Raw genomic sequence first — 26,339 nt, 5'->3', positions numbered from 1 at the left:
GTGGATGTTTACATGAATTTATGAACACGACATATACACAGAGGCAAATGTATTAGCAAACGATTGATCCATTAGTTGCTAGGTTTAAAGCCTCGAGAAATGTCCACTGCCATATTGCGATTTTCTATATTTGACCCAGAGTTGAACTCCATACATACGTCTATTGCATCAGAGAATAGTTAAATCAGTCATTGCTCATCTGAATTGAAAACTAAAAGTCCTGTCCTCCAGCCAACTTGATTCACTTACGTAACAAACAATTATGATTGTAGCATTATGAAAGCATGCTTAGTACATAATGCTTTGTGGGGAAAACTAGAACATAAAATAAGCCCATGTGATCACAAAAGTGTGGACATAATAGAGATAAGTAGGGCAGGAAGCCATAAAGAATGCTGAGCACTGAAGAATTGATGCTTTCAAATTGTGGTGCTGGTGGAGACTCTTGAGAGTCCCTTGAACTGCAAGGAGTTCAAGCCAGTCAATTCCAAAGCAAATCAGTCCTAAATAGTCATTGAAAGGACTGATGCTGAAGCTAAAGCTCCAATACTTTGGCCGCCTGATGTGAAGAGTCAACTCATTGGAAAAGACCCTGATGCTGGGAAAGATTGAGGGCAGGAGGAGAAGAGGGTGACAGAGGATGAGATGGTTAGATGGCATCACTGACTCGATGGACATGAGTTTGAGCAAGCTCTGGAAGATAGTGAAGGACAGGGAAGCCTGGTATGCTGCAGTTCATGGGGTCACAAAGAGTCAGACACGACTCAGTAACTAAACAACAACAAAGGCAGGAAGGGGAGAAGGCAGACCTGGGTGGAGATTTGTGAGAGAGCTGTGCTCTGTGCTCTGTGAGCTCTTGATAAGGGAGGATGCATGATGTGAGCTGGTCCTCCTGCAGCCTCCAGCCCCACAAATGCATCCACCAAAACCCATGCCAAGTCCAGAAATGGCCATCCAAGGTACCAAGGTGCCCAAGGAAACCCTGGGTAGTCAGCCCCTCCCAGACCCTGCTCTTGCCTGGCAGGTCCTGGCCATGCTATGTCCATCTGGAGACACTGGAGAGGTCTCCGGAGGGGCAGGTGAGTGCCCTGGGCTCATACTTGTCAACTGAAGGATGGTGCCACCTCCCAGACCTGGCAGAGGGATGTGGCAGGGGAAGGAGACGTCTTACCTCTGCCCCGTGCAGCACAGTCACCTGCTCTTGGAAAACCCTCGCCTGTTGTCACTCTGCTTCATCTTCATGATGTGGCCATGATGAGTGACCTTGAACCTCTCCCCACCTTGCCCCTGGAAGATCGGTCCTCCAGGGCTCCCCGTCCCCTGGCTGGAGAGCCTGCTGGCGGGATGGGCTACAGAGCAAAGGACTTGCAGCCCAGGGAGCCTGGCACCTCCCTTCAGAACACCCAAGGGTCCACAGTGGGCAGCAGAACAGCTCAGAAAACACCTCGTAAAAGCCCGGTTTCCCAGAGCACAAGGCACATTTTCATTCCAAACAGCGAGAGACTGGAGTCAGACACAACACCACTTTACCTTTGTTTTTCTGTTTTTTTGCACAGATTAGTTTTCACATTTTTGTGCATTTTTAAAAAGTTACACTCCATTAGAAGTTACTACAAAATAGTGGCTCTGTTCCCTGTGTTGCACAGTACATCCCTAGAGCCATACACCTAATAGCTTGTACCTCCATCCCACCACCTCTGGGAGGGCCCATCAGGGGAGGAGAGCTCTGTGTACCCCTGACTGAGATGCAGGTTCGATCCGTGGGTCGGGAAGATCCCCTGGAGGAGGAAATGGCCACCCAATCCAATATTCTTGCCTGGAAAATCCCAAGGACAGAGGAGCCTGGCAGGTTACAGTCTATGGGGTCTCAAAGAGTCAGATGTGACTAAGTGACTGAGCATGCACACATGCACACACGGAGTCAGACAGTATTTGTCTTTCTCTCTCTGCCTTATCTCACTAAGCATGAAGTCCTCCAAGTCCATCCATGTTCCTGCAAATGGCAACATTTCCTTCTTTTTTTATGGCTGAGTAGTATTCCACTGTGCATATGTACCACATCTTCATCCATTCATCTGTTGATGGACATATGGGTCGTTTCCACACTTTGGCTATTGTAAATAAGTCTGCTGGGAGCACTGGAGTGCATGTACCTTTACAAAGTCATGTTTTCTTTTTTTTTTTGGATATATACCCAGGGGTGGGATTGTTGGGCCACTTGGTAGTTCTACTTTTAGTTTTTTGAGAAACCTCCACATTCTTTTCCTCAGTGATTACACCGATTTACAATCCCATCAACAATTTATAAGGGTTCCCTTTTCTCCACAGCCTCACCAACCGTTGCTATTTTATACTCACTTTACTTTTGGAGGTTCATGGAAGGTTCCAGCAAGCAGAGGATGTTTTCAACATCACGCCTGTGGTTGGTGCCATCTGTGGGTAGCCCCTGGGTCTCCTGGGGGTCCCCATGCCCCTCAGCCCTGGGAGGAATTGCCTGTGCCCCCATTGTACTGCATGGGGACTTTCAAAGCCCCCTTCAAATGTCTCTGAAGTCCAGAGTGCTCTGGAAGTCGAGCCATCTTGGGCACCAGGACACTTGCTTGCTGTCTTGTTGCGCTTGTAACCCTTGTTACCCTCTGAGCGTAACAGCCCCAACTTGAACTTCAGCACCCACTTTGGGTTTCCCCAATCAGCGTTGCAGCAGTCACGCCCCTGATCACTGGAGGGTTTCCGGAGGGGCTCGATGCCTAAGGTGCCTGACTTCCTGCCTCCCACCAGCCTCTGCTCTCCCCTCTCACCTCCGCTCATCCCCTCTGCCTGCTCAGAGGACCCCCAAGCTCCAATTTCCTCTCCTTCTAGCATGTGGAGCAGCCTTTCTTCTTTCTGGAGCTGAAAGCACCTGCCATGCAAACGTTCAGCAAACCCCTTTTCCTCCAGGCACTTATCAAAATATTTTTCTCAGCCAAGACAGTTCTTTCCTTGAGAGACATTCTGGTGTCAGCCGCTAAGTTAAAACATGCTTTTCTTTCCTTCTTTATACCAGTAATATCACTGTGGCTCTTTGAGACTCCCGGGCTCTGTGGAAGCCATGGTGTGTAGACTCAGGTGGGGACAGGTTCCAGGCTCTGCTTCCTCACATGGTAGCCCTATGAGCTCAGGCAGTTGCCCATCATTTTGGGTGAGGCTCAGTTTTCTCATCTGTGAAATGGGAATAGCACAAATGCCTATCTCCAGGAACCGGAAGGATGACGAAATAAGATCATGGATTGGAGAACACTTTGCAGCCTGCAAAAAGTCTGTAGCAACATCAGCTGCAGTCACCATAATCATGTGGCTAAAATCAGTCAGTCAATAAACACTCACCGTTTATCAAGTAGGTCCTTGTCCAGGAAGGGAAAGAAATAACTGCCCATAGAGGCCACAAGCATCCAGACTGAGACTTTGAGGTCACACAGAGAGGTCCTAGGCCCTGGGAGGAACTTCTGTCTCTAAGAGCTGTTGAGAGGCCTGGGAGAAGCCCGTCTTGTTGAAGATACTTATCCTTTCTTCTTGCCCAGCTTATTCCTACTCATGCTGGGAAGCTCTGTGCATCTCCACAGGGTCTTGGAATTCAGTGTCTGGACCACTGCCCGTCAGTCAGGGTCCTCTATGAAGCTGACACCAGGTGGACCAGCGAGCAGGCCTTGATTGGTTTGAGTGCCTGTGTAGGGAATGCGGAGGTAGAGAGACTACAGATGTGGGACCAGCCCAGCCTGCAGCGGAGAAACCAGGTTCGGGGCTTGGGCAGAAGAGTCCTGGGTGCTGTGCAGAACAGAGAAGACTCAGCAAGGCTCTGACACCTCCTCCAGCAAACGTCAGCCCCAGAGGGGCCCCATGTCCCAGGAACAAGGCTGCCTCAGTTCCCCAGCCATGTTTCCGCTGCTGTGAGCAGCGTCCAAAGCCTGGAGTGACATCCGGGGTGAGGGCTTGCAGAGCACAGGGTCTGTTGCCCTTGGTCAGGTCCAGCCCTGTAACTGGGGCTCTGTGGGTACGTCCTCCTGCCACTACAATGAGGGAGGCCAAGTGGCTCTAGAAGGGCACCCTCAGTGGAGGAGGGAGACGGAGTGACGTCTTCCTGGGGGCCCCAGGCTGGTCAGGGCTCTCCAGAGGAACAGAACCAATATGGTGTATGCATATGTGCGTGTGCGTGTGAGTATGTGTGTGTGTGTGTGTGTGTGTGTGTGTGTGTAGAGGCAGAGAGAGAAATTCAGTTTAAGCAGTCAGTGCACGTGTTTGTGGGGCCCGGAAAATCCATCTGCTGAGTGGGCTGGAGACGAGGGAAGAACTGATGTTGCAGCTCGACTCTGGAGGCTGCTGCAGGCAAAGCTCCTTCCTCATCGGGGCCTCAGTCATTGGCTCTTAAGGCCTTCAACTTATTGGGTGGGGCCACCCAGCTTCCCAGGTGGCACTAGTGGTAAAGAACCCGCCTGCCAGTGCAGAAGATAAAAGAGACGAGCATTCAATCCCAGGGTCGGGAAGATACCTGGAGGAGGGCGTGGCAACCCACTCCCCTATTCTTGCCTTGAGAATCCCTAGGACAGAGGAGCCTGGTGGGTTACAGGCCACAAGGTGCAAAGAATTAGACATGACTGAAGCAGTTTGGCACACATGGACACACACACCCGGATTCCAGAGAATCATCTGCTTCCTCCAGGTCTAACTGATGTGAATGTTACACCATGACATCTAGCAGGTGTTTGACCAAACACCTGCTTTCTGTGGCTCAGCCAAGGTGACACAGAACACTGACCATTGCAGCCCCACCCTGTCCCTTACACCCACAGTCATCTCACCCTGGGACTGATGACACTGTAGGGTCACCTGCTGTTAAATGAGTCTTCCTCCTGCCCCCCACCTCCCCACACAGGACAGGGACCGCCTGCGTCTCCTTCAGGGCTGTGCTCCCTCTGCTATCCCCTCTGCTATCCCCTCCTCCATATTCAGCCCATTTCACTTATTTAAAAAGATATGAAAATATCAAGGCCCTGAAAATGTGGTCCAAGGTGCAGAAGACCATTCCCTTGTGAAAGTCATTAACAATGGTAAAGAGAAGTGAAGTGAAAGTCGCTCAGTCGTGTCCGACTCTTTGCGACCCCATGGACTATCCATGGAATTCTCCAGGCCAGAATACTGGAGTGGGTAGCCTTTCCCTTCTCCAGGGGATCTTCTCAATCCAGGGATGGAACCCAGGTCTCCCGCATTGCGGGCAGATTCCTTACCAGCTGAGCTACCAGGGAGAACGGTGACTAACAATAGTGAGTCCTCCGGGCGAGAAGGCAGCTCAGCCTCTCCATCCCACAGCCCAGCAGCCCAACCCAAGGGGTTGGGACGCGCCATCCGCCCACACCTGACTGCTCCTGGAGCAGGGGCTCAAAAGCCAGGGCTCCTGACTCCTAGAGGGAGACTCTTGCCAGTCCCCTTTCACCTGGCATCTTTCCCCTCCAGCTCAGGGGTCTAGAAGTGCCCCATTTCTTGGGCAGGGGCGGGTACATGGGCGGGTGGTGGTCCGGCAGAGGACCCCCTCTCAACACTCAAAGATGAAGAACCTGCCATAATTCATGAATGTGCTTGGCGGGTACAGAGCACCTCCCAAAACAGCCCCCTAAGTATTCCAGAACTCATTCTTCCTACACTGGGTGTTTAATGAAAAGCAACGATGCCCTTTTTAATATTTTATGAGCCACAGAGCTCCACATCGGAAGCAGTGGAATGGAGACTTTTCATTCCTGGGCCCCAGGGACGCATCAGCTTTGCCTGGGGGTGTGCGGGTGAGATGCGACTGGGGATGATCGGCGCTGTGACTCGGAACAGCGTGTGCATCCTCTGAGCATCCTGGCTAATCAGCTCGTGGGCATCAGTCCCGTTAAGCTGTTATAGACAGCAGGCACTGAGAGAGACCCCAGGATCCAGAGTTACACCCTGGCTGGTATCAGGCACCCTGGGCCTGCTGTGCTGCACCCTGAGCTATGGTTTCTCCCCCTGTGTAATCAGGATGGACAAGATGCTTCCTCTAGGCTGGTCCAGCTGCGGGCTCTGTGGTCAGGCTCTGGCACGTTGGGGCAGGAGCTCGTACTGGGCCCTGGGCTCCTGGAAAACAGGCCCTCAGGGTCTGCTACCACCCATGGGCTCACACTACAGGGTGGTCACAAGTGTGACTGCTGGAGTGTCCTGCTCCCCACCCAAGGAACTGTTCGATGGCACGGAATAAAATGTGTGCTAGTGTGGGAAGCAAAGGAATGGTCCTCTGCCTCCGAAAGGTGTTCATGTATTACTTCCCAGAACCTGTGATCAGGTTAGGCTACATGACAAGGGAATGAGGAAGGCAGGTGGAGTGAAGATGGCTCCTTGACTGACTCTGAGATGGAGAGAGTACCTGGGGTTATCCACCAGGACTCAGTGGAATCACAAGGATTGTTCTAAGGGGAAAAGGAAGACAGAAGAGAGAAAACCAGACAGCTGCATGAGAAGGTTTGGGCCCAAGGCTGCTGGCCTTGAAGATGGAGGAAGAGGCCATGAGACAAGGAGAGCAGGCAGACTATAGAAACCGGAAGAGACAAAGCACGGACGTTCCCCTAGAGCCTCAGAAGGAACTCAGCCCTGATGACACATTGCTTGTGGTCCACGGAAGCCGCTTTCAGATTCTGACCTTCAGAACTGTAAGATGATGCTTTGGCATTGTTGTAAGCCACGGCTTGTGGTAACTTGTTACAGCAGCCACAGGAAATTAACAGAGATGTGTTTACTGAATCCATTGTCTTAACCCTCACCAAAAAAAACAAAAGCCTACTGTGTTTCCGTGCATGTGCTCAGTGGTGTCTGACTCTTTGTGATCCCATGGACTATATAGCCCAACAGCCTCCTCTGTCTATGGAAATTCTCAGGCAAGAATACTGGACTGTGTTGCCATTCCCTCCTCCAGGGTGTCTTCCTGACCCAGGGATCAAACCTGCGTCTCCTGCGTTGGCAGGTAGATTCTTTACCACCACACCCCCTGGGAGGTCCTGCAAGGCTTCTCCTCCTTATTATGCAGGTGGGACGACTAAGACTCAGAGAGATGCAGGGAGATGACATCATGGTCCCTGAGCTGTTGCACTTGGAACCCAGGAGTAACAGGAACAACATTTCAGACGGAGCGGCGTGATGTAGGGCGTGGCTGCCCAGGTGCTAAGCAGGGCAACAGGATGGGTCCCTCAGAGTCCTCACTCATGCTCGGACCCCAGAGCCCTCACTCCTTATTGATACCACAGGGAGACACCTGTGGCTGCAGAGCAGGGCTGCTGGCACAAATGTGGCCGATGTCATCGCCAATGGGGACACCAGAGCCTCTGTCTCTGAAGCAGAGTGGGACCCACCACCACTCATGGTGCCAGAGGTTCAACCTGGTGCAGAAGAGCATCTTCCTTCTTCCTACCTTCTCTCCCGCATCAGCGCATCTTATGAGTGGACCTTGACAAGTGGGCTAACACGGAGTCCTGGGAATGTGGAGTGCACGATCGTAGCCCAGGAACACAGGAGTGATTCTAAGAGCGTGATTTGGGACTGAGTCCTAGTGGGCAGGATCTAACTCAGCTAGTAAAGGTGGGATAATTCCTGGTACATGTCACCCCTTGGCCTTTGCACCTGCTCCCCCACCTGGAAGGCTCTTTCCCTAAACGTCTGCCCAGCCCTGCCTCCCTTCCTTCAGCAGGTTCTCTGCTGCACTGGCATCTCTTCTAAAGCATCTTCCCAATACAGTGGCTCCAAGAGCAACGTCTCCTCCACGCTGTCACTCATCCTGATTTGATTTTCTTCTTTTGCCGGAATGTTATCAATGACCAGAATTTGCCTAGTTCTAGGTTAATTGGTTTAGTATCTGTTTCCTCACTCAAATGAAAACTCCCTTAGGGCAGGAAATTTCCTTGTTTTCTTTGCATAAACCCCAGCACCCAGAGCAGCACCTGGCACATAATAGATGCTCACTAAACAGTTGTTAAAAGGATGAATGAAACCAGAGTTCAGAGTGCACCTCACAGCGCAGTATGTGTCCTGGTCTCCGGAGCTCTGGACACACTTTGGAGCTCTTTCACACTGGCAGTTGCTCGTGGCGGTTGGAGGGAGGTTGACCTGTCCCGGAAACGTGAAGGAGAAGAAGGTTAAGAGGGGGAGACAGGGATGAGGGTGCTGTAGGATGCAGACCAGCTGTTTTCACCAGGCAGATGTTTCAGAGAGTCTCTTTGGCCCTTCTGATGTTTTTGCCTTGATAGTTTCTTCCAGGTCAAAGCGAAGCATGTGTGTTTGTACAAAGTCACCTAATTTGGAGACTGCTTGTAGCCTCTCACAGTGGCAGGAAAACTCTGCAGGCAGGGATGTCTGAACATGTGCTGAGATGGACAGAACCAGACGTGGAATGTTGATGAAGTGTTCAGGAAAGGCCCCAGCTCAAAGTGGTCGTGCTGAGACATGGAGACTGATGTACAATCTGAAAGCCACTCTTCCCTGAAGTCAAATTCCTAGCACTTGTAACTGAGATGAGGGCTCACAGAAGGCTAGCTTTTGGTGTCTAGAAGATGTTCAGTAAATGTGCACTGAATGTTGTTCAGTCACTAAGTTGTTTCTGACTCTTTATGACCCCATAGACTGCAGCCACGTCAGTTTTTCTGTCGTTCACCATCTCCTGGAGTTTGCTCAAACTCATGTCCACTGAGTGAGTGATGCCATCCAGTCATCTCATCCTCTGTCGTCCCCTTTTCCTCCTGCCTTCAATCTTTCCCAGCATCAGGGTCTTTTCCAGTGAGTTGGCTGTTCACATCAGGTGCAAAAGTATTGGAGTTTCAGCTTCAGCATTAGTCTTTCCAATGAATACTCAGGACTGATTACCCTTAGGATAGACTGGTTGGATCTCCTCGCAGTCCAAGGGACTCTCAAGAGTCTTCTCCAACACCACAGTTCAAAAGCATCAATTCTTCAGCCCTCAGCTTTCTTTTTGGTCCAACTCTCACATCTGTACATGACTACTGGAAAAACCATAGCTTTGACTGTATGGACCTTTGTTGGCAAAGCAATGTCTCTGCTTTTTAATACACTGTCATGAGGAAACAAACATGGCCTGCCTGAAGCACAGGTGCACAGGTGGAGGAGGTCCTAACTCCGTGCAATGACCTGAGAGAAAGGAGGAGGGCTGGCTGGCACACGCTAAGGACCTGTGGCACCTGTCCTGTCCCCATGGCTCGCCTGTTACACCCCTCCCCACCTACGAGATCTGAGTTCTCACTCCCATTTTACAGGTCAGAAAACAGAGACTTGGGGAGGTTGGTACAACCTACCAAAAGTCACTCAGTAAGTGCTGGGGCCAGTTCTTACACCCAAGTTTGTCTTGGTCTATAAAACCACAGAATTTGGGATCTACACAGGTGACTGAAAAGCAGGAGGACAGAGTTTGGCTCAAACAGAATGCATCTGGGGGAGAGTAGCTGAGCTCAGCCTAGACCCTCCTCCAGTCTCAGGGATTAGAAATGAGCCATGCCAATACCGGTGACATAAGAGATGTGGGTTCAGTCCCTGAGTGGGGAAGATCCCCTGGAGGAGGGCACAGCAACCCACTCCAGGATTCTTGCCTAGAGAATCCCATGGACAGAGGAGCCTGGTGGGCTACACAGTCCATGAGGTCGCAAAGAGTCGAACACAACTGAAGTGACTTGGCACAAACACAGTGCCTGCTTTTTGCAGACAGCAGAGGCGTGAACGCCTGGCCGGAGGCCCTGGGCAAGTCAGTGTCTGAGCTGGAACCAGGCTCTTTCTCCTGGCCTGTGTCCATGGTGCTCTCACTGCCCCTCCCCATCCCCGAAGGAGCAGGAGAGGAGCGGAGCTGCAGGCCAAGATCAGGGAAGGACCAGCCCAAACCTGACGGTGCCCCCGTGGTTCTAACCTGCTAGACAACCATGATCGTCCTGCCACTAGCTTTTTGCTCCCATGTCAGTGGTTTATAGGAGCAGGAGTGGCACTGACTTTTACAAGCCCTTGTACTGGCATGTGGGACACTGAGCACCGCAGCGCTGCGAGGGCGTCTGCACGCAGGTCCTCGTAGAGATGAAGAAGCCAGGGGTTCAAGGTCAAGTGGCCTCACCACACCACCCACTAGAGGCTTCGTTTTCCTCTCTTGATTACGTATTAGAACTCCGTCTTTCACTTTATAGACGTCAAGGAGAAAATTGAGGCAGCTTAGATAGCAAGCAAGCACGTGTGTGTGTGTGTGTGTGTGTGTGTGTGTGTGTGTATACTCTCCTGTGTCTGTGTGTGTTACAGATGGAACTCAGGGCCCTGGAAGGAGAATGAAGAACCTCTGTAGGTTTTGCAGAGCTGCAGAGAGGTAGCACGCCGTGGAGGTTAGGAGCTTAGTTTTTCTGAGCCAGACTGCTGGGGTTCATACACCTACATTGCCATTTCCTGGTTGTAAGTGTGTTAGTTGGTCAGTCGTGTCTGACTCTTTGCAACCTTGTGGACTGTAGCCCGCTAGGATCCTCTGTCCATAGGATTTCCCAGGCAAGAATATGGGAGTGTGTTGCCATTCCCTTCTCCAGGGGATCTTCCCGACCCAGGGATTGAACCCACATCCCCTGCATTGCAGACGGACTCTTTACCATCTGAGCCACCAAGGAAGCCCAGTTGACCCTCTACACATGGGTTTGTTTCTAGGTTCTCTGTTCTATTCCATTGGTCCGTAAGAATCAAAACGAAGATCTCTAAGAGCTATTAGCATTCCTGTTCCTACTAGCACTGCAGCATGGTTTACAATAGCCAAGATATGGAAACAACCTAAATGTTCGGTTTTGAATGAATGGATTGAGAAAATGTGATATACTTACCATGGAACATTATTCAGCCTTGCAAAAGGAGGGCATCCTATAACAGGTGACAACATGGATGGATCTCGAGGACATTAGGCTAAGTCAGATGTCAGTCACAGAAGGACAAACACTGCATGCTCTCACTTACATGAGATACGTAAAAGAGTCAAGTTCAGGGACTTCCTTGGTGGTCCAGTGGTTAAGACTCCACCTTCCAGTACAGAGGGTGTGAGTTCCATCCCTGACCAGGCAGCTAAGATCCAACACGCCTTGCAGCTAGAAAACCCAAAGCACAGGACAGAAGCAATATTGTAACAAATTGCATGAAGACTCAAAAAAATAAGTGTACATCCTCTTACGGGTTGCTACCCCTAAAATTAATTAATCAATTAATTTAATTAAACAGTCAATTTCATCCAGTCCAGCTGTGGAGTAGTGAGTGCCAGGGACTGGAGTGAGGGACGGAGAATGAGAAGCTGCTATCAACAGGCAGGAAGTCTCAGTTACGCAGTTTGAGCAAGCTCGGACGACACCAGGAGGCCTGCACTGTCTGTGACCTCCTCCCATCAGCATCATCTTTTGGGCCAGGCCTGCATCACCCCGTGGGCAGGGGCAGCGTAGGAGTGGAAACGCCAGCTCTCCTGTGTGATGTGGGTACATCCCGTGGTCCTACTGAGTCTTGGTTTCCCCCTCTGTTAACAGCGGTCAGAGCACTGATCTTGCAGGGAGGTTGTGCAGCTTCTGCTGGCCCCACCTCCATCTCCGCCCCCCCCGGAGTGGTAGCAAGTTGCCTCTGGCTCCCACTCAAGAGAACGCCTTCAAGCAGAGACCCTGCCTTGTTCTTTCCTTAACGCAGTAGACGTTGGCACCTACGGCATGTCAAAGCTCTCAGAAGCCGCAGGTTAATTGAAGTGAACTGAATCTGGTTCTGGTAGCTTCTCTGCTCCGCTGTGTCTTTTCATCATCCTTTGAAGTGTGTGGAAAGAATGATCAGACGGATCCAGGCTGAAACACTGACTCTCTCCTTTCTACCTGGGATCTCTGGGAGGTCTTCTAATGTCTCTGAAGCTCAGGGGGCTAAACCACACTAGGAATTGCAGCCAAGTCTGTAAGACGCCCAGCCCAGGGTCTGGCACACTGTGCCGTGCTTTGAGTCACTTCAGTCATGTCCGATTCTTTACGACTTCATGGATGGCAGCCCACCAGGCTCCTCTGTCCATGGGATTTCCCAGGCAAGAATACTGGAGTGGGTTGCCATGCCCTCCTCCAGGGCATCTTCCCCACCCAGGGGTTGAACGCATATCTCCTGCATCTCCTGCATTGCAGGTGGATTCTTTACCACTGAGCCACCAGGGAAATCCCCTGGCACACAATGCTGCTGCTGCTGCTAAGTCGATTCAGTCGCGTCCAACTCTGTGCGACCCCATAGACGGTAGCCCACCAGGCTCCCCCGCCCCTGGGATTCTCCAGGCAAGAACACTGGAGTGGGTTGCCATTTCCTTCTCCAGTGCATGAAAGTGAGAAATGAAAGTGAAGTTGCTCAGTCGTGTCCGACTCTTAGCGATCCCATAGACTGCAGCCTACCAGGCTCCTCCATCCATGGGATTCTCCAGGCAAAAGTACTGGAGTGGGGTGCCATTGCCTTCTCCGCTGGCACACAATAGGTGCACAATAAATGTTCGCCAACCTCGCCCCTGGTTGGTGTTCTGAGTCCCCTCGAGTAAAGGCCAGTCTTTAACTGGTACAAGAATTAGTTGCAAAATGCCTCCCACTCCCAGCCCGAGAGTTGACCATGCCCCCAGAGGGATTTTTTTCCAGGTAGGAAATGAAAATTCTCGCTCCTTTTTCAAGGTCTTTGGAGTTAGCGATTAGAACACAGAGGACATATGAAAGAGAGGTGAATCCTGAGAAGCAAGGGTGGGTGGGAGGCTGAGCCGGAGGGGAAGCTCTGGGGCAGACAGGTGAGTTGTTTAAGTGGCTTGGGGATTCAGGAAGATGGACTCCTCTGGGAGGGTTGTCTTCCATAGAGAATGACTTTTGGAAATGACTCACAGATTAGTCGTTTCTAAAGCCCTCTCCTCTCTCTCCACAGACAGCTAGTTACAACTGTGTGTGTCCGTCTCAATCCCTGCCCCCCACCACCACCCAGATGTGTCTCCCCCCTCCCATGGAACCTGCACACTTCTGGGTTTGTGTGCTTGTGTTTAGAGACTTTTTCCCCCTTCCCATCTTCCTGTTTAAGGCCTGGGGTCCTCCCACAACATCTCCAACGGGTGGTCATCAGGCCTCTCCTTGCACACCTCCAGGGATGGGGAACTCACTGCTCAAGAGACCACCCAGCCTACCCTGGAACACATCAATCCAACAGTTCTTTCTTGTGGCGAGCTGATATCCCATTCATTACAGCTCTGCCCTTAGTCCTGGTCTGACTCTGGGCCAAGGAGAATAAGACCAACCCCAGCCACACACAGGCTTCTCCCTCAGAGCCCCCTCTCCTCTGGACTAAAGTGAAAGTGAAAGTCGCTCAGTCGTGTCTGACTCTTTGTGACCCCATGGGCTATACAGTCCATGGAATTCTCCAGGCCAGAATACTGGAGTGGGTAGCCTTTCCCTTCTCCAGGGGATCTTCCCAACCCAGGGATCAAAGCCAGGTCTCCCGCATTGCAGGCATATTCTTTACCATCAGAGCCGCCAGAGAAGCCCAACTCATCAGCAAATGTGAGTAGGGTCCAGTTACATTTTTCCAGCGTGGTTTGAGCACCTGCTGCATACCAGGCCCTGAATGAGACCCAGTCTCTGGCACGATGTGTCATAAGCTGCACACCAGTATCAGGGCCTGCCCTGGAGCTGGTGGGACTCCGGTGATGACAGAGGCAGCAGTGGTGGCCATTAGCCAGCTGCAGGACACCCCTGTCAGCATGGCGCATGATCTGTACCCTGGCATGGACGCCTGCCCCTGTGAGTGGGATCCCTGCTCCAGAGGCTGATCGCAGGCCTTCACCTAAAGACCAGAGGGAAGCGATGTGGTTACTCACAGGCTCCGAGAGTGCAGCTGGTACATTTCCATCTTCCCAGCTGTCTTTTGGCTGTCCTCACAGAATCACCGGAAGATGTTGCCTTTTCATATTTTAACAACCAAAATTTAGGAAAACTCACTGAAACTCTTCTTCTGGAATATTTTCAAACAGAAATAATTTTTTTTGAATGTTTGCAAATTTTTTTTTACTGAGCAGATTTGAGCATTTGAATAGGTGACCTATGTCTATCAGTTTGGTTTCCAAGCCACAAGGTGATAGAAGCATTTCCAAACATCTTTTTTCATAGGATAACTTCCATCAAAAAGTTGCTACTCTCACTCTTGTGTTAAAAATGTCACCTTACCTTGAAAAGATAGATTGCTTCTGTCTTGTCTTTTAAGACTTTCTGCTAGGCCGCCTCCTGTCACAGCCACGGGAGCTGACAACAGGCTTATGCCTGGAGCGAGATGGCAGGTCTGCTGTTCTGTCTTTGTGCTGCCTCTGTTCATTTTATCTTTAATCTGTCATTTCTTTGGAGGATTCTTTATCAGCTGCCTGTACATTTGTCATGGTTGAAAGTGAAAGTTGCTCAGTCGTGTCCAACTCTTGGTGACCCCATGCGCTATACAGTCCATGAAACTCTCCAGGCCAGAATACTGGAGTGGGTAGCCTTTCCCTTCTCCAGAAGATCTTTCCAACCCAGGATCCAACCCAGGTCTCCCGCATTGCAGGCGGATTCTTTACCAGCTGAGCCACAAGGGAAGCCCAAGAATACTGGAGTGGGTAGCCTATCTCTTTGTCATGGTTGATTCTGTTAAAATGGAAAACTACCCTTCTCAGATCCACTAACCAGTAAATTACACACGTAACTTTAATATATCACTCTGCACCAAAAACAAAGGAAGACGAAGGGCTGACAGCTCCAGTGATTGGCGGAGCCCTCACGCCCCTTCACTTGGGCCGTGTGAAAACTCCAGGGTTGGTCCATGTTGAAATGTTATAAAACTACAACATAAGTTCCAGTATTTTTTACTACCCCTACTGTGGATCCTACTGCTGTCAATAATAAAAAGGAACCAAACCTAAATTAAAAACCCAGTGATTTCCTCCTCTTAAATACTAATACAGTGGGAAAAGCCACGTATCGATGAAACCTCTCTTTTTAGGCCCACGCTGTGCTGAGTTCAGTGCGCTTCCTTACCTGCGACTGCAAAGGCCATCACCCTGGGCTCCCCAGAAAATCCCTTGGCCTGCCTTGTCCCAGGGCCCCTCCGGATCATGAGAACATGTTCTCCAGATTGTTCTGTGCTTTGCTCTAGCATGATGTGATAAATGCTAACATAAGGTGATCACGGGTGGTTGCTGCTAGAACAAAGTACCACAAATTGGGAGGCTTTAAAGCAGCAGAAATTTATTTTCTCATTGTTCTGGAGGCCAGAGGTTCAAAATCAAGGTGTCAACAGGACCTGCTTTCCCTGCCAGCATCTGGTGTCACCAGCAGTCCTTTGCATTCCTTGGCTTAACAGCCGCATCACGCCAACCCCTGCCTCTGCCGTCGTGCAGCCATCTCCCCAGTGTCTGTCTGTCTGTGATTCTTTTCCTCTTCTTACAAGGATGAGAGTCATATGGGATTCAGGGCCCACCCTCCTCCAGAATGACCTCAGCTTAACTGATACCACAGTTGCATCTGCAAAGATCCCTTTTCCAAATAAACCAGCTGTAGGCTAGGACTTGAACATATGTGTATGGGGCCAGAATTCAACCCACCATAGGTTAAAGTGTTTTGTAGTCATTGTCAGGTTAAGATAAAAGAAGGAAGCCCCAGGAGGCTCTAGCAAACGCCTTCTGTCATAGTTAGTGGCCTTACAGTGCCTCCTGGTCATTAAGAGCCAGCCCTGCTTAAAGGAATACGTGAGTGCTGATGTTTAATACTGCTGGCAGCCCAGGGCTGTTCTGTCCATTTTACAGATGAGAAAACTAAGGCACAGAAATATTAAATAACTGGCCTGGCATCCGACTAGGTGAAAAGTGGTGAAGCCAGGATGGGGACTTATCCAGAGTGGCCCCAGAGTCGGGGCTCTTAAACACCACCACCCACCATTACACAACCGGTCACAGGTGTGGTGACCTTGCGGGTGTCACCGTACCAGAGTGCCATGCCATTCCACCCCTCTGGAATCCGGGGAAAGAGATGGGTGAGGCTCCAGAGGCCTACAGGGCTCCATGGCCGACAGGCGGCAGATCTGGGGTGGCGCCCAGCTCAGCCTGTCTCCATGGCTGTCGCCTCCTCTCCACTAGACACCTGTGCCCATTTTACTCAGGGCACAGCATTTTGTGGTTATTTCAGGGCCTGAACCAGGCTGCCCTCAACCTTCAGTTCTTTCTCTGAGTTTGCCAGGCTCAGGCTCCACTTCCAGAAAGGGCATCATTGGGCTGGGAAACTTCAGGGCTGTGAGTCAGCCCTGGCCAAGAACACCTGTTTTTCTGGATATCTCTATGTTGTGGTGTGAAGTGTGGGTGGGCAGGATGCGGGCTCAGCTCTCTTAGATGGTGAGGATAGGAGCTCATGGGACCACACAGCCTCCAGCTCATTACCCCTTTCCCCCATCACCCACTTCCAAATCCAGGCTCTGGCCATGAATGGTCTCCCAGACCCATCCCTTGGACACTCCTGGCACGTATTGTCCACGTGGGTCCAGCTAACTCGTGGCACATGAGCCACCAGCCTGCTCTGTTGGATTCTGCCTGGTCCATCACCCATTCTTCCCCACTGGGCAGAGAGGACAACCTCAGAATCCCCCTCAACCCCAAGTCCCAGGCAGCTGTGACCACTCAGGGAGAATCAGATGCCAGCAGAGCCCTGCCCTATATCCTCACTAACTGAGAGAGCTGGCACCAGGAAGGCCCGTGCCTGAAGCCAGGGTAAGCTTCTGGGTGAGCCCAGAGGTCCCACCCCAACATGCTCCCCAACTATTCTAGAGCACCAAATAAGCACTTTTCAGGACCAGGCACCCCTCCAGGTGAGGGCCCACTACCCAGTCCTTATACCCCGAGAGGCTCGTATGAGTATCATCCCTGAATTAGAGGTGAGGATGGAGTCCAGAGAGGCTGAGTGACTCTTCTGTGGCCACCCACCCAGGACGCTCCATCTAGGGCTATGTGCTTAAACCCTAGGCTTGCAACTGCATGGCCCAAGTCTGTGACCTCCATCCCTTCCAAGCTCTCCCTCCCAGATTCCTGGAAGTACTGGACAGACACATCCCCCTTTGCCCTTACTAAGTCCTTCATGATGCTGGTTTCACTCATGCCCTCTAGCTTCCCAGCGGGGTACTTGTCCCTGAAAGGGGTCGCTGATGGCACTGAGCTCCAGGCTGAGCCACGCTCCAGGCTTTGCCTGGTGCCTTGCCTACTCTGCAGGTGGTTGTCATAGTAACGTGGAGACAGAGGTGGCCTCAGCCCCATCTTACAGTTAAGACGTAAGGCTTGAAAGATCAGGTGCTTTCCCCGTGTCCTGCAGAAAGTGAGTGGTGGTGGGGTTGAACCTACAGCTTCCTCATTTCAGTGGCTCTGCGTTGGTTTTCCTTTGGTGGCTTAAAACATCAATTTATTACCTTATAGTTCTGGAAGTCAAAACTGCAAAATAGGACTCAACAGGCTAATATCAAAGTGCTGGCAGGGCTGGGATCCTTTCTGGAGGCTCCAGGGGAGAATCATTCCTGGCCTTTTCCAGCTCATAGAGGTGGCCCGCACTCCTTGGCTCGTGACCCCTTCCTCCTTTAAAGTGCATCCCTCCTCCAACCCCTGTTTCCATGGTCACATCAGTTTCTCTCTCACTCTGACCCTCCTACCTTTCTCTTATAAGGACCCTTGTGATGACATTGGGCCCACCTAGATAATCCAGGATAACCTCCCCATCTCAAGGCCTTTACATTAATCACATATGCAGTGCCCCTTTGGCCATGAATGCTAACTTATTCACAGGTACTGGGGATTAGAATGTGGACTGACATGGGTGGTCATTCTTCTGCCTACCCCTGGCTTTTTCTGCTCTTCAAAGTGCCTCCTAAAAGACAGAGATAGGGAGTAACCTGGTGATATTTGCCTCCTCTCTGCCCAGTGCCATCCATGGAGCTCCCCTCCCAGCTCCCAGGACGTCCTGAATTTGCTCCCTCTGTGACACTGCCACGTGAAGTTAGAATCACACTTCTTGATGTACTTCTGCACAATGTTAGTTGATGCACCAGGAAACACACTTGGGAAATGTGGATCTAAACAAAATGAAATGGCTGTCTTTCTCACAGGACTTATCAGAACCGTTACTTTTTTTGTTTTAATTTTCTTTCTTTCTTAATTTTATTATTTATTTTGGCTGTGCTGGGTCTTCATAGCTACACATAGTCTTTTTCTAGTTGCAGTGCTCAGGCTTCTCATTGCAGAGGTTTCTCTTTTTGCGAAGCACAGGCTCTAGAATGAGAGGACTTCAGTAGCTGTGGTGCACAAGATTAGTTGCTCCACAGCATATGGAATCCTTCCAGACCAGGGATTGAACCCATGTCCCCTGCATTGGCAAGCAGACTCTTAATCACTGGACCACCAGAGAAGTCCACAGCCTTTACTAGTCCAATGTAAAGTTTGAACCCCCGGGAGCTAGCACTCATGCAGTGAGACTAAATTCCTCTGATCAGGGAATCTTGTTCCCATGGAGCCTCTCCTGGGATTGGAATTCCACAAAAACTGATTTGGAAATGTGATGTGATTGTAGTGGAGACACCACCTCCCCAGTGCAGTGTCTGGAGCACAGCAGACGCTCAGTAAGTTTGTACTGAGAACTGGCTCTGAACAGCCCATGATTTCGGCCCACCATACACGAGACCATCCCTTTACATGACCAGTACTGTCCCCACAGGATCAACAAACACCAACTTGGCACCTGCTCTCCCCCGGGCACCAGGCACTGGACTTCCAGGTGCTCACAGCAGGTGCTGATGAAAGTGTGGTGAGAAAGCGCCAAGGTAGGAAAAAGCGCAAGGGACTGTGAGAGCCCAGGCTCTGACTTCGAAGTGGGAAAAGTTAGCCAGGCGAGGAAAGGCAGGAAGAGCATTCCCGGTAGAGAGAAGGGCATGGCCAAGTGCAGAGATAAGAGAAGCCACTACAATGAGAAGCCTGTGTACTGCACTCAGAGAGTAGCACCTGCTCGCTGCAAACAGAGAAAAGTTGGGGCAGCAACAAAGACCCAGTACAACCAAAAATAAATAAATAATTTTTAAAAATTAAAAAAGAATGAGATCAGAACTTTTAAGAGGAAGAAGAAAGAATTTTGCTCCAGGAAACTCTAAGAGCTGAACAATGAGTTTAACTGAGAGCTTCCCAGCAGCCAAAGTGAAAAGGGGAAAAAAAAAAGGTTCTCAAGTTCTCCTTATATTATGTATGTCAGGAAGAAGAGAGAAATATTTTCTTGCCCTGAAACTCTAGGCTTACTTTATGACATGAATATTGCATTTTTGAACTTTGAGAAATACTATGGTTTAGTGAATGCTACAGAAACATTACCCCCTCCGCTGTTTCCTCCACTTTTCTTTAATAAATGCTGGAAAAGGTATTAAATTACAGCTTACAAAAGAGACATTCTGAGGTGGTTTTTACTATACTTCTGGAAATAACACCTCAGAGCCTTCCTGGGCTTGCAGAATCTGGAGAGATTTAACAACCATGTTTTGATTTTTCCGACTTAAGAAAAGCAGTTTCACCTGGCCTGAGGCTCAGAGCAGTGTTTTTAGGGATAATGCGCACTGTATCAGGAATGGACTGTCCCCAGGAGCCATCACAAGCCGCCTCCCCTGTAGGAGGATGAATACCTAAGTGCTGAATATTTAAATCTGCCTTCTAAAACCATCTCCCCAGATCTAATTATTGTGATCTCGGGGGTCTAATCAGACAGCCCAGCTTCGTGCATATATCCACGGCGGTTTGCACAATTAAGGGCTTGGTAAAAAAAAAAAAAAAAAGATGACATGCTCACTGAGGCTGGAAATTTGCAGTGTTCAGCCTGGGAAAGCCTGAGTCACAGGGGTGAGCTTGAATCCTGGGAAGACTGGCTCTTTGAGAATATTTCAATCCAGCTTTCTGTGTTTCACAGGGCTGTGTGGAAAGGGCCCTGGAGATCATTTAGTTCAATCCCCGTTCCAGGCATCCTGGTCAGGTGGCAGTCTGACTTCCGTCTAGAGGCCACCAGTGAGAATGAGCACACAGGGCTGGGCAGACAGGAGGTGCTCAGTGCATCATCATGGAGCCAGGGGTTTAGCATATGTTACATCACTTGGTCATTACAGGAACTTTTTGAGGCATGAACGCTGCTCATCTACCCAGAGGTAGAGATGGGATTTGAACCCTGGATGTGCTCAGCTTTGCAGTGGGGGCAATCAGAGGAGCCTGGTTCTCTAGGGGTTCTTCTCCTGGCCAACTCAATGACCTTGAGCAGGTCACTACATCTCTGTGGGCCTCCTGTTTTCCTACTTTTGTTTTGTATATATCAGTTCAGGTCAGTCGCTCAGTCATGTCCAACTCTTTGCAACCCCATGGACTGCCGCACGCCAGGCTTCCCTGTCCATCACCAACTCCTGGAGTTTACTCATACTCGTGTCCATTGAATCGGTGCTGCCATCCAACCATCTCATCCTTGTCATCCTCTTCTCCTCCTGCCTTCAATCCTTCCCAGAATCAGGGTCTTTGTGTGTGTGTGTATATATAATTTATCTATTTGGCTGCTCCAGTCTTACTTGCAGCATGCAGAATCTTGCTCTTCATTGTCACATGTGAACGCTTAGTTGTGGCCTATGGGATTCAGTTCCCTGACCAGGGATCAAACCTGGGACCCCTGCAGTGGGAGAACAGAGTTCTTGGCCACTGGACCATCAGGGAGGTCCCTGTTTTCTTACTTTTAAACAAGGGCTTGGCACTCCATGGCCTCAACGACCCCTGCCAGCTCCATCTCTGATATACAACCATCCGGTGTGTCTGGATGGTGGGACAGACCATCCCCGGGGGCCCCAACATCAGACACAGCGAACGTCCTAATAATCCCCACTGAAATCCGTGCTCCTCCCCATTGGTAGCCTTCCGGACCTTCTTGGGCAAAGAGGACGTCTCCCGGGAGATGGAGGAGGTGCTGGCGGAGAGCCGCGTGCAGAGGAACATCCGGCTGGTATCTGTGCTGGAGCTGCTCAGGAGTCCCTTCGTTCGCTGGCAGCTCATCACCGCAGTCATCTCCATGGCCTGCTACCAGCTCTCCGGCCTCAATGCGGTGAGTGCCCCAGCACAGACAGAGGAACCAGAGGGAAGGGTGGGGGGAGGTGGGCCAGGGCTTGGACCCTGTATGCCCTGGGTTCTAGCCCAGTTCTGTGCCACTGGGCAATCATGTAACCTGACCATCAGTTTCCATATCTGTAAAATGGGATAATGTAATATGGAAAGAGCTAATCTATGTGAGATGTTCAATGAAGCAGCTAGCCCAGAATTACCCCTTACTAAATGCTGCTATCATTATAATTACTTATCCCTAGAAACACTTAGAAATCATATGTCTTTAAAATATATATTTATTTATTTGGCTGTGTCAGGTCTTAGTTGCGGCACACATGATCTTTCCTTGCAGCATGCAGATTTATCTCTAGTTGTGTTTTCAGTCTCCAGAGCATGGGCTCTGTAGTTGTCCCACGGCACGTGGGATCTTAGTTCCCCGCCCAGGGATGGAACCTGCATCCCTGCATTGGAAGGCAGATTTTTAACCACTGGACCACCAGAGAAGTGCCTAAAAGTCATATTTCTTAAGGAAGATATTAGAAAGTCACAAGTAAGCGACATGACATTGAGATTATTTAAAGAAAGGTACCCTTGGCTGGGCTGATGCTGGGAAAGATTGAAGGTAGGAGGAGAAGGGGACAACAGAGGATGAGATGGTTGGATGGCTTCACTGACTCAATGGACATGAGTTTGAGCAAGCTCCAGGAGATAGTGAAGGACAAGGAAGCCTTGCATGCTGCAGTCCATGGGGTCGCAAAGAGTCGGATTTAGCAACTGTTCAACAACAACATTGGTTGGGCTGGCTTCAATGTATGATTTTGACCTGATAAAATTTAAAGGCTTTAAAGAAAAGTTTCTTGAGGCCCAAGTCGATGTAGGCAGGTAAACCAGAGGAAGGTCTTCTTCTCTGGGGTACCCTAACCCACCAATGGACAAAGCCTCCCCTTCTCTCTTAGGGGCTCCAAAATGTAGAATTCAGAAATTTTAGGAGTAGGGAGGCAGACTTAGGATCATTACTGTTATGGCTGCTTCTGGAAAACAGTGGATTGCCTCCAGGGGTAGTGAGTTCCCCATTTGTGAAAGTGTGCAAGCCAGCTGGCCAGCCACTTGGCAGGAATACATAGAGGAGATTCCTGCATTGAAGGAATCATATTCCCTCTGAGGTCAGTTACATAGCTCAGGACAAGTGTGGCTGGGCCCAGAGGGCAGGAGAAGGGAACTTCTGAAGAAGCCCAGATGAAAGAGTTGCCCTGGCGTACCAGAGTCAGCAGGGAGGATGTTTGTGGGTGGGTAGGGAAGGCAACCTGAAAGGGGAGTAGTTCCAGTCAGGGGGTAGGGGATGGGGGGGAAGTTAACAACCCAGTGTTCAGCCTCATTTCTCTTTTTTCTCTTGCATCTTTTGTTGGAAATATCAGGATGAAGTGAAATCGTCTTGTGGCTTATTTGCTTAACCTTGGTCTAGTTGTGTCAGCAGAAGGAGGGGGCACCTGGGTTAACTTGCCTGACCTTGATCTAGTCCTATTGTTGCCTCCTCTGGATAAGACCAAGGTCGTGCTTATTGTTCAATCACCAAGTCGTGTCCAACTCTTTGCAACCCCATAGACTGCAGCATGCCAGGCTTCCCTGTCCCTCACCATCTCCCAGAGCTTGCCCAAGTTCATATCCATCGAGTCGGTGATGCTATCCAACCATCTCATCCTCTGTTGTCCCCTTCTCTTGGCTTTAATCTTTCCCAACATCAGGGTCTTTTCCAATGAGTCGGCTCTTCAGGTGGACAAAGTATTGATGCTTCAGCTTCAGCATCAGTCCTACCAAAGAGTATTCAGGGTTGATTTTCTTTAGGATTAACTGGTTTGATCTCTTTGCTTTCCCAGGGACTTTCAAGAGTCTTCTCTAGCACCACACTTCAAAAAGTCAATTCTCTGTTCTCACATCTATACATAACTACTGGAAAATCCATAGCTTTGACTACATGGACCTCTGTTGTGCTAGACTGTTTCAAATGCTCCCTCCCTGTTCTGAGTAAGCAGAGAGAGAAAGCATCTGTTTCTTAAAGTTAACACATGGAATTGTAAAGCCACATATGGAATCTGTATGTAATGAGACATTTAGATAGAGAACCATGACATTTCTAAACAGAATTCTCTCCTTCTGTGAGACATAATTTTCCAATTTGCATATGCTGTATTACTTTGTAAATTCCACTTGAGTGTTTCTGTAAGCCCCACTGCATAAGCATAGATGGAGAAAAAAAAAAATCTCTGCTCCCAGAGCCAGCAGATCTGAGATCTCAGTCACTTTCCTTTGCGTTGACTACTTTCCAACTCTTTTCTTTTTCTTTCTTTTTTAAAATGTATTTATTTATTTACTTACTTTGGCCATGCTAGGCCTTTCATTGCTGTTCGTGGGCTTTCTCTAATTGTGGAGAGTGGAGGGGCTGCTCTAGCTGCGGCGCACAGTCGTCTCATGGCAGTGGCTTCTCCAGTTGTGGAGCACAGGCTTCAGCAGCTGGGGAGCATGGGCTCAGTAGTTGTGGCTCACGGGCTCTGGAGCACAGGCTCAGTAGTCGTGGTGCACCGCCTTAGTTGCTCCGACAACATGAACTCTTTCCAGGCCAGGGATCAAACCCGTGTCGCCTGTATCGTCAGGCGGATTCTTATCCACTGTGCCACCTGAGAAGTCCTCCATCTTATCATTGTAAGGACATTTAGCATGACATTTATCTTCTTCACAAACGTTTAAATGCACAATATGACATTGTTAACCATGGGCATCATATTGTACAGATCTTTAGAGCTTGTTCATCTTGCTTAAACTGAAACTTTATACCTATTCATTAATGACACTGAGTTTCCCCCACTCCCAGCCCCTGGAAACTACCCCAGTTTGACTCCATGCTTCAGAGTATACGTGTATGTCACCAGGTTGGGTCCCTAGGTCATCCCTAGGCAGTCAAGGGGACAAGTCCTACTTCATTCTTACATGAAGTGAAGTGAAGTGAAAGTCGCTGAGTCGTATCTGCCTCTTTGCGACTCCATGGACTATACAGTCCATGAAATTCTCCAGGCCAGAATACTGGAGTGGGTAGCCTATCCCTTCTCCAGCAAATCTTCCTGACCCAAGAATCAAACCAGGGTCTCCTGCATTGCAGGCAGATTCTTTACCAACTGAGCATTCAGGGAAGCCCTCATTCTTACATACTAAAGGACAAGTGCCGGTAAGCAGCAAATCCCAGCCTCAGAGCCCACTGTCCTATGCCCTAGTCCAAGCTCCCTCCCTGCACCTGGAAAAAGCTACCTTCTACCCCCAAATAATTCACAAGATCAAAGGAGAGAGCTAGCTAACACAGATGAAAGCCTCTAAATGCACTTTAATACTTGCTCTGTCCCCTTAGTTTTACCAGAAATTATGTGGGGGGATCATAAAGAATGCTGAGTGCTGAAGAATTAATGCTTTTGAATTGTGGTGATGGAGAAGACTCTTGAAAGTCCATTGGACTGCAAGGAGATCCAACCAGTCAATCCTAAAGGAAATCAATCCTGAATATTCATTGGAAGGACTGATGCTGAAGCTGAAGCTCCAGTACTTTGGTTACCTGATGCAAAGAGTCAACTCATTGAGAAAGACCCTGATGCTGGGAAAGATTGAGGGCAGGAGGAAAAGGGGATGACAGAAGATGAGATGGTTAGATAACATCACCTATTCAATGGACATGAATTTGAGCAAACTTTGGGAGATAGTTGAGGACAGAGGAGCCTGGCATGCTACAGTCCGTGGGGTCCCAGAGAGTTGGACACAACTTAATGACTGAACAACAACAATGAATGTTGGGGGACACAGTCTATATGTTAAGACAGGCATAAACACTGCTAGGCATCTCCATTCATCACTTTATTCTGGACCCAAACGTCTTGCAGGGTAGGTGGCTCCATCCCCATTTTCTAAATGAAGAAGCTGAGGCTTGCAGAGGATCAAGGATTTGCTCAAGGTCATGGTGGGTTACACGTCCTGGTAGCAGGGCCCTGACAGATTCCCCAGCCCATCTCTGAGACCTTATACCCTGCACTGAACCAGTCTTTCTCAGCCTTAGCACTATGCACATTTGGGGCTGGAAAATTCATTGTCGTGGAATTTTAGTATACACTCTAGGATGTTTTGCAGCTTACCAGACCTCTACTCCCTAGGTGACAGTTCATGCAACAAACAAACATGTCTCCATCATGGCAAAATGTCCCCTGGGGACAAAAATTGCCCCCAGTCGAGAATCACTGTCCTAAACAAGCATTACATATTGTTCAGTACTTTTTTTTTTGCTAAAGAGTCGATGAATGGTTTTCACACTCTTTAGAAATCAAGTGAAAGTTGAACATAACATTTAGTTATTTCTCATTCCCTTTTCAGCGTCAGATTGTTTTTCCCCTCCTTCTCACAGTAACTTTCAAGTTCTCGTCTCTAAAATTAGACCTGTCACTTAAAATTATTTTGTGTAGCTGCCTTCCTCCAACAATTTGTTCTTTGCTCAAAAAAACAGACTTGTGTTTTTGGTTTCTGTGCAAAGATTCAGTCTCTCTGATGCTGCTCCCTCCCCATAACCATCATTGAGGATGGAGACCCTTCCCAGGGTCCATGGGTCTCCAGCAGCCCATGACGCATGGAGGCAGCTGAGTGTTATGTGAGGAAAGGAGTAGGAGGTAAGAACAGGGGTAGGAAGGGTGCACTTCCTACCAAGTCCTTGAGGGGAAAATTTGACTGGATTGCCAAACCTGAGACAAGAAAGCCATAGTTTTCTTGAACGTTCTGGAATCTTCTAGAATGTGAAGAATGACAGTGGAACTCTCATCTCCTTAGGTTACCCTTCCTTCTTTTGAATTTCTCCCTTCTTCAACAGAGGAGGCCAATCATACCAACGCCTCCAGTCCTCAGTTTCCTCTTATGGAAAATGGAGATATAGATTCTTTTTTTTTTTTTCACAGCTACCATGAGGATTGCATGAAATCATGTGTGTTTGTGTTAGTTGCTCAGTTCGTGTCCAACTCTTTGCTTCCCCATGGACTGTAGCCTCTGTCCATGGAATTCTTCAGGCAAGAATACTGGAGTGGGTTGCCATTCCCTTCTCCAGGGATCCTTCCGACCCAGGGATTGAACCCAGATCTCCCGCGTT

The 26,339-nt window shown here is 49.6% G+C and overlaps 1 protein-coding gene and 1 non-coding gene across 5 annotated transcripts in view; one reads left to right on the top strand and one right to left on the bottom strand.

Moving 5' to 3' along the window:
- SLC2A9 (solute carrier family 2 member 9) overlaps positions 1–26,339 on the top strand; it is a 242,496-nt gene that overhangs the window by 103,401 nt on the left and 112,756 nt on the right. For all 4 annotated transcript variants that reach the window (XM_070791806.1, XM_070791804.1, XM_070791803.1 and 1 more), the window contains one exon: positions 20,992–21,179. In XM_070791806.1, the coding sequence (XP_070647907.1) occupies positions 20,992–21,179 (188 nt within the window). The remainder of the gene's footprint in view (positions 1–20,991; positions 21,180–26,339) is intronic.
- TRNAG-CCC (transfer RNA glycine (anticodon CCC)) lies at positions 20,724–20,797 on the bottom strand. The gene has a single exon. It is a non-coding gene; the product is annotated as a tRNA-Gly (tRNA).

This window comes from Bos indicus, chromosome 6, assembly GCF_029378745.1.
Source record: "Bos indicus isolate NIAB-ARS_2022 breed Sahiwal x Tharparkar chromosome 6, NIAB-ARS_B.indTharparkar_mat_pri_1.0, whole genome shotgun sequence".
Taxonomy (NCBI): Eukaryota; Metazoa; Chordata; class Mammalia; order Artiodactyla; family Bovidae; genus Bos; species Bos indicus.
Note: the sequence above shows the minus strand (reverse complement) of the source record. Positions and strands in the feature narration are given on the sequence as shown.